Genomic DNA, 13,428 nt, shown 5'->3' on the forward strand with positions numbered 1-13,428 from the left:
AATGTGGAGCATGCTTGGGATTCTGTCTCGCGCCTCTCTCTCTCTCTCTCTCAGAAAAAAAAAAAAAAAAAAATTGGGGGCCCCTGGGTGGCTGGTTAAGCAGTCCAACTTTGGCCCAGGTCATGATCCCGTGCTTCGTGGGTTTGAGCCCCGCTTCAGGCTCTGTGCTGACAGCTCAGATTCTGTGTCTCCCTCTCTCTCTGCCCCTCCCTTGCTTGCACACTGTCTCTCTGTCTCCCCAAAATAAATAAATATAAAAAAAAATTTTTTTTAAAAATCAAGAATTCTGGAGATTGATTTAGCAACATAAAAAACTAAAAGCCTCTATCAGAAAATAATATTATTAAAATAAAAGACCATGCACTTGCAAATATTTACAACATATTTGTATCAGACAAAAAAATATATCTTCGTTTTACAGGGAAGTCTTTGAAATCAAAACAAAAAAAAAATCTGTAATTTGAAATTGCATAAAGTACTTCTTTGCATATCGACACGAGACCAGTGGACATAGGGAAATATAGTGTCTCTGGTAAAAAAGAAATTTAAGTTAAAAAGGGAATGAAATACAGTTTTCCATCTACAACCTTTGTGAAAATAGAGTGATGGTGCTTATACTGCCGCTTAAAGTTTAAGTTGTTTTCGACTTTCCAATAGACAATTTGGTATAAGTACCACATTTAAAAAATATGTATTCCTTTTACCCATCAATTTTATTTCTACTAAAATATCTTTAGGAAATTACTAGAGATAAATGACATACATTTTGCTTTTCTCAGCACTATTTAAAATAGCAGTGTATTAAGAACTCATATAATGGCTTTTATAAGTATGGCATTATATCCATAAGATGGATATGTGATCATTGAAGGTGGCATAGGTAATATACACAGAGATGCAGAGCTGTGCTTTAGTTGATCATTAAGTGAGAACAAAAATCAGTTTGATCATATGTACACACAAGCAGTCTTTGGTTTTATGTTAAGCCCAAAAATGCACAAAATATGATTAAATTTGTTATTTCTGAGACTTTGAATTTACATGCATTTTTCTTTTCCTTTAAAGAAAATCTGTGCTTTCTACAGGAAAAGGTGTATAAAAGTCCTATTAAAAGTTTATTATCAATAAAAAAGGTTTATTATCGTTGAAGAAGTCCTGGAGAAAAGCAAGAATATGAATCTTATATACATGAAAATAATTTCTCACTTTGTGTTAAAAAATATTTTTGGATGTAAATTAAGAAAACCAAGTTAATTAAAATTTTTTTGAGGATTGGTATATTCTGACAACTTTTGGCCTCTTCAGAAGAAAGGGAATATTTTTATTTGCATTTGTAGATTTTATTATGCATATATTAAACATATACATATATTTTCTGTTATATGTAGCTTTATTACATATAATAGGTAAATGATTTATATTAATCATGAAAACAAAATATATTAGTTTTGTGCTTATGAAAAAATAAATAGCAAATATAAATGATTATTGCTGTTTCAGAAGTATTGTTTTACTTTATATACCTTTTCGTTAAAAATACTGAACTCTCCAACTGTATTTATCCACTTTCCATCCATTTATTTATCAACTAGAACCTGCATGTATATTATATAGCAGACATATTCTCAAGATCCTTTCATTCTCAAAGACTTCATTTTGCACAGTATGAGCCAGATGAGACATTTTATTTATTTATTTTCTAAAGATTTTATTTTTTTAAGTTTATTTATTTATTTTTTGAGAGGGGTGGGGTGGGAGGTGGGGGGATGGAGGGGCAGAGAGAGAATCCCAAGCAGGCCCCGTGCTGAAAGCAGGAACTTTTCAAATAGACTTTTCAAGGAGTCTCAGCACAGGGCTTGATCCAATGAACATGAGATCGTGACTTGAGCCCAAATCAAGAGTTGCACCCTTAACAGACTGAGCCACGCAGGTGCCCCAGATTTTATCTTGTTTACTTTATTTTTTAAGTGTTATTTATTGTTGAGGGTGAGAGCATGAGCAGGGGGAGGGGGAAGGGGAGAGGAGGGACAGAGCATCTAAAGCAGGCTCTGCACCAGTTTTTAAGTAAAGTAATCTCTGTACCCATCGTGGGGCTCAAATTTACAACTCTGAGATCAAGGTCGTATGCTCTACTGACTGAGCCGGCATGGCATCCCTAAGATGAGAAATTTTAAATTCACGTATTAGGATCTCAACTGAAGTTTTCCTCCTTCCTTTCAATGTTTCTGAAGATAGGAAATTGTAAAAGATAACCTTTACCTGCCCTTTTGAAATTTATGATAGTATTAAATACTAATATTGATCATTGGAAATACTTGATTTTCATAAATCTATAGACCTCAATATTTAATAAAATGAGCTGTTCCTTGTTCCTGGTCATTGGAATCCTGAGTTTCCTTTGGCTTAAACTTTCTTGAGAAGAAAAGTAAGAAGTACTTAAAAATGTTTTTCTTTTGTTAATTTAGTCCTCTTTTCCTATAATGCTTTTAAGAACTAAAATTTATTTAAATGCCAATCATATGACTAGAACTGCAATAGACCTATTGTATATACCATCATTTCACATAATGGAAGGCACCAAGATTCTACGATGTGCCACTATTTTATGTACCAATAAAAAAAAATTTTTTTTAATGTTTATTTATTTTTGAGACAGAGAGGGACAGAGCATGAATGGGATAGGGTCAGAGAGAGAGGGAGACACAGAATCGGAAACAGGCTCCAGTCTCTGAACTGTCAGCACAGAGCCCAATGTGGGGTTCAAACTCACGAACTGCGAGATCATGAACTGAGCTGAAGTCGGATGCTTAACCGACTGAGCCACCCAGGCGCCCCCAATAAAAAATTTTTTAAAGTCTTGTCAGTTGTAGTTGTAAGACATTTTGAGTCATAAATTGCATTCCAATGTCAGAGATACCAAATGTGACAAAATGAGCATCTTATAATTATTGAAACAGTATTCTTGATAATCCTTAAGACATGTCTGCAAAGTAGGTATAATTGTATTAAGGTACCTAATTGAAGTGTTGTCTATGTAAAGCAGTAGTAATAGTAAAAATTATAATCATATTATCCAACAATTATTGAGATGTTATTTGTACTAGGAAGTGTTCTAAATACTTGCATAGATCCTCATTTAAGCATCACAATGAGGTCTTGTGAGATAACTACTATTTATTTCATTTTATTTTATTACTATCATTTTTTTAGTAATCTCTACACCTACTGTGGGGCTTCAAACTCATGACTCTGAGATCAAGAGTTACATGCTCTTCAGACTGAGCTAGCCAGGTGACCCGAGACAACTACAATTTTTATCCCCTTTTGTTGAGGACACTGAGGATAAGTCTAAGCAATAACTAGTGTGTGACAGAGTTAAACTAGGATGCAAACCCAAGTAGAGCTGAATCCCGAGGTCATGCTCTCTCCAAATAGGCTGCTCTTTTATTAGTGTAGTGAGTAATCACTACTAAATATTGTACTTTCTCCAGAGGAAAACTGAATCTTTGTTTTGGAGGCATAGGAATAACATGCTACTTAATGTTTACAATTTCCTGAGTTAATTGCATGTTTTGAGAGAGTGCACTATCATTTCCTAAAAAGTCCTCTCACTTTTTTAGGACTGCTCTCCATTTGGCCTGTGCCAATGGCCATCCAGAAGTGGTGACCCTCCTAATAGAGAGGAAATGCCATCTTAACCTCTGTGATAATGAAAACAGGACAGCTCTCATGAAGGTATGTAGTAGCAGCTATGTCTGCCTGAGATGGATTTGATGTCATTACTTAGAACGAAAGTGAAGTTATTGCATTGAAACAAAACTAATTGGTGAAACCTGTGGCATGCTTACTTTAAATTCCCAGAATTTACACTCTGTTTCTTGGCATATCACTGACAGGCCGTACAGTGCCAGGAAGAGAAATGTGTAAACATACTGTTGGAAAATGGTGCCGATCCAAATATTAGGGATGTGAGTGGCAACACTGCTCTCCACTATGCTGCCTTTGGTGATAATATATCCATAATAGAGAAGCTGCTGCTATACAATGCGAATACTGAAGCAATAAATAAGGTAAAGATCTAATTTATACAATATTTGAAATTTTTTTTTTTTTTTTTTTTTTTAATGTTTATTCATTTTTGAGACAGAGAGAGACAGAGCATGAATGGGGGAAGGTCAGAGAGAGAGGGAGACACAGAATCCGAAACAGGCTCCAGGCTCTGAGCTGTCAGCACAGAGCCCGACGCGGGGCTCGAACTCACGGACCGTGAGATCATGACCTGAGCTGAAGTCGGCCGCTTAACCAACTGAGCCACCCAGGCGCCCCGTACAATATTTGAAATTTTATATATATACATGAATATTTTAGCCACAAAATGTTTTATTTCATACACACACACACTGAATTCTATACATCAGTCCCTGTCATCATGGAAATAACTCCAATGCCAAGTCAGGGAGGGCAAGAAAAAGGTAGTGCCCACAGAAAGGGCAAAGTTGTATCTCCCAGCCACCCTTCCACCCCAGAAAGAAAATCTTTCCATTAGTGCCTACAAGTGGATGGTAGTCTCAGAGCCCATAAAGGACTAAAGGTCTAGAGGGGAGTGAGGTGATGATGGAGGCTGGGTGCTATGCAGGGGCTTAGGCAAGGGGTGCTGCTGGGGATAGGTGGGAGGAGGAATGGAGACCAGACCCAGCAGGGAGAGCTTGGATGTGTGCAAGTGGGAGGAGAAAGCAGCAGGTTGTAGGTGCTGGGCACTGCAGGCCCCGGTGCTCTGAAGATGAGGGCATTGGGGTCAGGTCATGTCTAGACATCCAGCAAAGGCATCTACTTTTGTTGGTAGCCACTCTGCCAGCCATGTACCATGTTGGGGTCTCCCACTTCAGAGAATAGCTCCTGCTCAACCTTGTGTAGCTCCTCAGCAGGGTCGTAGCTGTACATGGGGAGTAGATGATGGCCACGCTTGCTGGCCCACCTGCCTTTTCTTTGACATGCATTGCCTTTCACTGCTGAAGCCTCTAAAGGAACACCCTTGGTTGACACGGGTAGGTCAGTTTTACGTATTTGGAAGTTCAAGTATTCCCTGAATGAAAATATTTGGAAATAACTTAATTATCTAAGATTTCCCTTTCTTTCTTTCTTTCTTTCTTTCTTTCTTTCTTTCTTTCTTTCTTTCTTTCTTTATTATTATTATTATTTTTTATTTATTTTTGAGAAAGAGAGAGACAGACAGAGACAGAGCATGAAGGGGGGAGGGGCAGAGAGAGAGAGGGAGACACAGAATCTGAAGCAGGCTCTCCAGGCTCCCAGCTGTCTGCACAGAGCCCATCGCAGGGCTCGAACTCATGACCCATGAGATCAAGATCTGAGCTGAAGTTGGATACTCTACCAACTGAGCCACCTAGGCACCCTAAGATTTCACTTTAAATAAGGATACTTCTAAAGAAGCATTAGAGAATACAGCTTTGTTTTATGTATTTATGGCAAATATTTATGAAAACAAATGTATTTAAGGTAAAACTTACTTTGTTTTCAAATATTTTTCCCATCCAATTTTGTTTTTTTTAATTACTGAAAAATAACATAGGAAAGCAAAATTTGCCTTAGGCTTTGTGTTAAAACTCAAACATGCATTTTACAATAAGAAATATTGCTGCTGTTGACAAGTTCCTATTTGATAAAAAAGTGACTTATAAAAATGGGATTTATCTTTTATTGGCCAAGGCTTAAGAGGAAAAAGGGAAAAGGAGGGAGCAGTCAGAAATATGTGGGCCAATTTGGAAATTTGGCAAGTGAGAGAAAATAACAAGAAGAGGCTGTTTGTTTTATTGTTTTTGTTTTTTTTTCCTCCAGTTTATATGTTTAGGCAAGAAGTCTTCAATTTTTGGGGGTAATAATTGTTACTTAGGATAAGAGTGAGTTATAAACCTGCCTAGAGACCAAGTGTAGGAGGACTCAGAGGAAATCAGATTGGCAGTGGTTGATTAAGTGGGCAAGGAGAGGAAAGAACAAATAATTAACTGTCATATAATCCTATTCTGGCAGAAACAGCCACTTAGATAAGAGTCTAAACTCTGCTGTGAAATCTAGAATATCTTGATGGGAAGTAAGAAGTTTATAAGTAATGAAATCAAGTTGCGTTTTGACTTTACATTTAGTCCCTGTTCTACCTCTGCTCAAGGAAATTAAATGCAGTTTTGATAAGTCACTCTTTTGGCTAAATCTTCAAATGATGGAGTTGGCCACATAGATGAGACTGATGTAATTGTCTGCTGCACCAGCTCTCAGCTAGAATTGTGGTGGTGAATCCCAGTCCCCTGGGGAAGTTAAAAATTTTGTTACAAGGCTAAACTCTCCTCTTGAACATTTTGAGTAAATCTAGTAACATGTATACATAGACATGGATATTTAGAAATTTTTTTTTTTGAGATTGTGCTACAACTCTTGGTTAAGAACTATTGGGGCGTGTGGGTGGCTCAGTCGGTTAAGCGTCTGACTTGGCTCATGTCATCATATAACGGTTCACAAGTTTGAGCCCCGTGTTGGACTCTGTGCTGACAGCTTAGACAGAGCCTGGAGCCTGCTTCAGATTCTGTGTCTCCCTCTCTTTCTGCCCCTCCCCTGCTCGTGCTCTGTCTCTTTCTCTCTCAAAAATAAGTGGACATTTAAAAAAGAAAAAAAAAGCTAACTACTGAATGGAGGGGTACCTGGGTGGTTCAGTTGGTTAAGTGTCCGACTTCCACTCAGGTTGTGATCTCATGGTTCATGGGATCATGGGATCCCCCATGAGTTCATGGGATCTCATGGTTCAGGTTGTGATCTCATGGTTCATGGTTGCAGGGCATTGGGCCCTGCACTGATGGTGCAGAGATGCGTGAGGTTCTCTCTTTCCCTGCCCCTCCCCCAGTTGCTCATGCTCTCTCTCTTCCTCAAAATAAATAATTTAATTAAAAAAAACCCAAAAGAACTACTGAATGGAGAAGTATAGTATTTAAATTGACAGATGTCAAAAGCTAAGATATCTCTGGAAGACCTGCAGTTTGATACATGCTACTTCCTTCAACTCTCTCCAAAAGCATTAGCCTTTCATCTTTCTCTACTTCTGTGAGAAGTTAAAGTGAATATTATTGGCTATAGCTGTTGGCTTAAGGAATAATTTTTCATCCAACCAACAGTTATTCACTGGCACCCATAGTGTTATGGGTAGTCCTTTAATAAGTAGAGTCTGACCCTTTAAGGATTTTATATCTTTTGTTACCTGTTCATTATGTTACCAAATGGTTATTACAAGCAGAGTTTTCCTGATTGCAATAGGAGAAAATCTTGAATCTTCTTTATTCGTTGAAGCTATGTGACAGACTATCTTATGATGTCTATTAAATTCATATTGCCCTGGCATAATCAAAATGATAGTTTTAAACATCGAAATGTAGTTAGTGACAGTACAGTTGGGAATTGTTTTAATAATTTAGTTTCAGCATTCTTGTGAACTAATTCGTCTATTTTATTAACAATCTGGGAGAATTAAACACAAATAGATTGCAGTTTTAATAAACATTGGAAAAATTCTTAAGATGGGTGTTACAAGCCTTTTTGTTTTAATTATTTTAGAGAGAGTGTGAATGGGGGAGAGTGGCAGAGGGGGAGAGAGAGAATCTTAAGCAGGGTCCATGCTAAGTGCCAAGGCCAATGTGGGACTCAGTCTCACAACCCTGGGATCATGACCTGAGCTGAAGTCAAGCGTCAGATGCTCAGCTGACTGAGCCACCCAGGTGCCCCTCTTATGAGTCTTAATAGCAATTTTTATTACATGTTGGGGCCTAAGTTTTTGGTAAAATGTGATACTGATACTTTAGGGAAGTTTTATGTACAAATATTTGCTTTATGCACAACCAAAATACAAGTGGGCTATTGACTAAATTTGGCCCCTGGATGTATTTAGTTTCCTCCATAGATTGAGTCAACATTTAAAATTATGACACTCGTGGGGCGCCTGGGTGGCGCAGTCGGTTAAGCGTCCGACTTCAGCCAGGTCACGATCTCGCGGTCTGTGAGTTCGAGCCCCGCGTCAGGCTCTGGGCTGATGGCTCGGAGCCTGGAGCCTGTTTCTGATTCTGTGTCTCCCTCTCTCTCTGCCCCTCCCCCGTTCATGCTCTGTCTCTCTCTGTCCCAAAAATAAATAAAAAAAAAAAAAAAAAAAAAAAAAAAAAAAAAAAAAAAAAAAAAAAAAAAATTATGACACTCGTGCAGAAATCTGGATTTCAGACTTTTCTTATAGGATCATACCTGGTACTTTGAGCCCATACTACTGTTTGGTATGCTTTGCAGCGGCTGCCCTTTTTATATGAGGCATGTGTCTCTCCAGTTTGCTACTGTCCCTACTCAGGTTCTTCACTTACTCGAGTCACCTACTTTGCCTCCATAAGCATTGCATTTGCAATTACTGTTTTATGATATAAATATATATATATATGTGTGTGTGTGTGTGTGTGTGTGTATATATATATATATATATTTTTTTTTTTTTTTTTTTTTTTTTTTTTTTTTTTTTTGAAGACTGTGCTAATCAGATCTCTTTTTGGACACAAAGAAACCTTGGTAATTTTTTCAAAGTTTATTAAGAGAAAGAGAGAGAGAATCCCTAGGAGGCACTGGGTTTGAACTCATGAATTGTGAGACCATGACCTGAGCCAAAATCAAGAGTCAGATTCTTAACTGACTGAGCTACCTAGGTGCCCCTTTTTTATGGTATATTTTGATAAAGATTTCAAGGATTTTAAGACAATCAATATTAATTTATAATATATATTTTGTATTTTATGTTAATGTGTTAGGAATAGGATTGAATTTTCCAAGTTAGACTTTCGAAGTTGTTTTTGTATTCTATTTATTTATTTATGAAGGAGAGAGAGCGCGAGCATGAGTGGGGGAGGGGCAGAGAGAAAGGCAGACAGAATCCCAGCAGACAGAATCCTCCAGGCTGAGCTGTTAGCTTAGAGCCCAGTGCAGGGCTTGAACTCACAAATCATGAGATCATGACCTGAACCAAAGTTGGACTCTTAACTGACTGAGCCCCCCAGGTGCCCCATAAGTTGGTTTCAAAAAAAACACTTTCCTTATGTGTACTGTAAATAATCGTATTCCTATTGGAATATTTGCAAAGCATATTAGATTAATCATGGTAATAGTTGAATAGATTATGCCTATTGCAGACAGTATTATCTTTCTCCTCAGCATTGATCCCTAAAAATGCAAATAATGTAGTAGCTTTCATTATGCTAAAAATGATCTGTATAAACCAGTATTCGAATTTTTATTGATAAGCTATTATATTTTTATTTCTGATTTATATTTTGCCTAACAATAACTACAGCACAATAATAGGAACAATACAAACAAAGATCTTGGAACCAGTCAGGGTTTGAAGTGAGTTTGGGGGCATGACTGCATATAATCTGTTGAAGAAGGTGGAGGAGGGCTATTTTATTAAAAACATTTTTTTAAATGTTTGTTTCTTTTTTTTTTTTTTTTTTAATTTTTTTTTTTTTTAACATTTATTTATTTTTGAGACAGAGAGAGACAGAGCATGAACGGGGGAGGGTCAGAGAGAGAAGGAGACACAGAATCCGAAACAGGCTCCAGGCTCTGAGCAGTCAGCACAGAGCCCGACGCGGGGCTCGAACTCACATACCGCGAGATCGTGACCTGAGCCCAAGTCCGCCGCTTAACCGACTGAGCCACCCAGGCGCCCCAAATGTTTGTTTCTTTTTGAGAGAGAGTGGGAGAGTGCGAGCAAGGGAGGGAGGGCAGAGAGAAAGAGAGGGAGACAGAATCTGGAACAGGCTCCAGGCTGTGCACTGTCAGTATAGAGCACAATGCAGGGATCAAACTCACAAACCATGAGATCATGACCTGAGCCGCAGTTGGTCACTTAACCAACTGAGCCACCCAGGTGCCCCAGTGGAGGAGGGCTATTTTAAAGAGAAGCAGCAGCAGGTGAAAGCACAGGGGTGGGAAGGAAGAGGCCATTTTGTATTTACTTTTTGTATTATATGTTTAAGTTTAGAGGATCTTTTGTAAGTTTTAAAATTCGGTATGGAAATATGTAATTTTGTAAATTATAAATTGTTTTTGCTCTTTTACAGGATAACTTCACACCACTTCTAGTTGCTGTAAATGAAAACAAACAGCAAATAGTGGAATTTTTAATAGAAAAGGCAGCAAATATACATGCAGTTGATAAATTAAAAAGGTGCAGTAGTTTTCTTTTAAACCTTAGTATTGTTCTAGAGTGGTAATAATTATTCAAGTCAGGAAGATTAACTTAAGAAGAAAAAGATTAATTTATAATTATATAGTGAAAAATGTCAACACATCAACAGTTAGGCAGAAAGCAATTATTCTGACTGGGCAACATGAAGAACAGGGTATAGCAGGAATTCATATTCCTTGATAATGTTGACTAATGTCATTTGCAGTGTTTATTTTTAAATAGGTTCCATGCTCGGCGTGGAGTCCAACACTGGGCCTGAACTCATGACTCTGAGATTAAGACCCGAGCTGAGATCAAGAGTCTGATGCTTAACCCAGTTGCCCCTGCAATGTTTTTTTTTTTTTTTTCCACATGATTTTGTGTTAACTAAAGGGATTTCATATTAATTTTATAAAGGGTGGACTCTCAACTGTTAGTTTACTTTATGACACAATATTGGACTTCTTAATCTTTTTATGGTATTTTATAAACTTCACTTCATAGAGGTGCCTGGGTGGCTCAATTGGTTATGCATCTGACTTTGGCTCAGGTGATCATCATATGGTTCATGGGTTCGAACCCCACATAAGGCTCTGTGCTGACAGTGTAGAGCCTGCTTAGGATTCTCAATCTCTCTCTTTCTCTCTCTGCCCCTCGCCCACACTCTCGAGTGCACTCTCTCTCTTTTTCAAAATAAGTAATAAACTAAAAAGACCTTCTACTTCATATATATTTTTCCTTCAAAGATGTATATTGTGGTGCCTGGGTGGCTCAGTTGGTGAAGTCTGTGACTTTGGCTGAGGTCATGATTTCATGGTTTGTGGGTTTGAGCCCCACGTAGGGCTCTGTGCTGACAGCTCAGAACCTGGAGCTGCTTCGTATTCTGTGTATCCCTGTCTCTCTCTGCCTCTCCCCTGCTTGTGCTCTGTGTCTCAAAAGCAAATAAATGTTAAAAAAAAAAAAAAAGACGCATGTTAAACATAAATAGGAGTTGTTTTATCTTTTGGATCACTCTGCTTTAAATTGCCTTTTTTTTTTTTTTTTTGAGGAATACTGTTGTCGTTAGATGGTCTCTAAGTGATGATTAATTACTATTACTGGATACTATAGGCTCATCAGTTTTTATCCTTTTTCATGTCCAGTATGTATTTTTTAATTTTACTTTTAATTGGTATGCATAGAAAGATGAAAGGTAGCTTTAACTGAATAGACTTTTCCTTTAATGAGGATAAGTTACAGGTGGGTGATAAAGAAGAAAGAGATGTGCCTTAGATTCACACAAGACTAGGTTTATTCATAGCTTTCCTACTTGCTAGGTGTTGTGACCTTGGGAGCATTACGTGTCATCACTAAATATGTTTCCTGATATGAAAAGGAGGATAATAATACATCCTTCAAGGGTGGTTTGTGTAAACTATATTTTATATACATAGCATTTAATTTAGTGCCTGCCATATGCTTATCAGCATTGTTAACTATAATTATGCCTATTTTATTAGCATTCACATTAAAATATTATCATTTTAAACCTGTAGATAGTTTTTATACTTACTTGACCTCTAGATGGCTTTGAAGTGCACTGTATCAGATTAAGGAAGACATAGGGAATTCTTTTTTGAAATCTTTACCTATTCAGATAAGTGACCTCCACATAGTTTCTTGTTTATCAAAGGACTTTAAATTAGCAACTCTATAATACATTACCCAAGTGGGACAAGAAGCTCCCTTTTGTCCCTTCATTTTAGTCTTGGAGATAATTTACAAAGATGAACACTTGAACATGTAAATGGTTGCTTCTGAACAGACAGGCAAGATATTAACCTGATAAAGTATATCGAAATTAGTTGTTTAAATAACTAAATTCCTAAGAGTGAAGTTATCTCTGTTATTTTAGACCAGCCCTCATGCTTGCTGTAAATTATGAATCAACAAATGTAGTCAGGCTTCTTCTTCAGCAAGGTATTGATCCCTTTCCTCAAGATGTATATGCATGGATTGCAGATGAATATGCTTATAGTAAGGGTTTTAGTCTGTAAGTGTTTGTATTAAAATGCTAAAATTACTAAACTGAGGTTTAAAATAATTTAACTGTTAACTTCGTACGTAACAAATGGGATTTCGTAGTTTGGTCAGGCAGTTTTGGAATGGCAGTTGGTTAGTCCACAACATTAGCCAGAAATCAAGCAAAGGACTAGACTAGTTGGAAGTAGAAATGTGTGCAGGATTCTTTATCTCAGGACTTTTGAGACCTTTATCCTTAAGGATCCTAACCTTACCCCTTTCATTTCAAGTATAACCCCTATGCATGGGGTACAAATAATGTTACATCTCTGTGTTTTCTAACTAGTAACTTGGGTCTTGAAATGTTCAGTTGTGTGGAAAACCCTGTACTTTCCTTTGAGAGCTATCTCCTGTACTCTCTCTCCCTTGAATTTTCCAAGAACCAAAGGAGCACCCTAAGACCAAAGAGACAGTCCTCTTTCACAAGTCGTAGGGAGGGGAAAAAAGAACATCCTGATCATTCTACTGTTCCCTTTGATTCTGTTGCTGCGGCATTGCTGTTGAAACTGGTGCTGCAGTCTGGTCGTGATTGACCTTTGCTCCCAGGATTCCCTTGCTGATCCAGATTTTTCAGTCTTCATGGTGATCCACACTTAGATTTCAAAGTTACAAAGTTTCTTTTGTTCACTGCACATGCAGCACAAACGCTCAGCAGCTATCCCAAAGCACCAGCACCCTGTTCTGGCAGCTGGGCCTCCTGGCTTTAACCATACACCCCTTTCCCTACACACTCAAAAACCTTATGTGGAACCCATATCTTAGCCTAGACTTTCATTATGAGTTACCCTCTGAGGATCTTGTTTCTCTTTTTTTTACCAGTAGATGTTAGTTGGGACCATTCTAAGCTGTCAGAGATGTTCAAACAATGCTGCAGGAAGAGATCGGACTTCCCTTTCTCCTTTGTTAGATCTGTACCCCTGCCTTTTTTTTTTTTTTTTTTTTTAAAAAGCATGGAGCCTAACATGGGGCTCAAACTCATGACCCTGAGATCAAGACCCAAGTTGAGATCAAGAGCTGGATGCTCAACTTACTGAGTCCCTGCACCCCCTGTACCCCTGCTTTAAATCCTGTGGAGCATCTTTTCTGAGGTCATGGAAGGTTTCATATTGCCCTTC

General features: G+C 37.8%; 1 protein-coding gene across 12 annotated transcripts in view; it reads left to right on the forward strand.

Moving 5' to 3' along the window:
* The window catches only part of ANKRD26 (ankyrin repeat domain 26), a 137,134-nt gene that overhangs the window by 1,583 nt on the left and 122,123 nt on the right, over positions 1-13,428 (forward strand). For 10 of the 12 annotated variants that reach the window (XR_006204607.1, XR_006204608.1, XM_042945186.1 and 7 more), the window contains exons 2-4: positions 3,621-3,735; positions 3,897-4,070; positions 10,146-10,252. Coding sequence is in view for 8 of the 12 variants with exons in the window: in XM_042945186.1 (XP_042801120.1) it covers positions 3,621-3,735; positions 3,897-4,070; positions 10,146-10,252 (396 nt within the window). In the remaining 4 variants the exon portion in view is untranslated. Of the gene's footprint in view, positions 1-3,620; positions 3,736-3,896; positions 4,071-10,145; positions 10,253-13,428 lie in introns of those variants that run through there. The other 2 variants (XM_042945190.1, XM_042945191.1) reach the window with 1 other exon arrangement.

Source organism: Panthera leo, chromosome B4 (assembly GCF_018350215.1).
Source record: "Panthera leo isolate Ple1 chromosome B4, P.leo_Ple1_pat1.1, whole genome shotgun sequence".
Lineage (NCBI taxonomy): Eukaryota > Metazoa > Chordata > Mammalia > Carnivora > Felidae > Panthera > Panthera leo.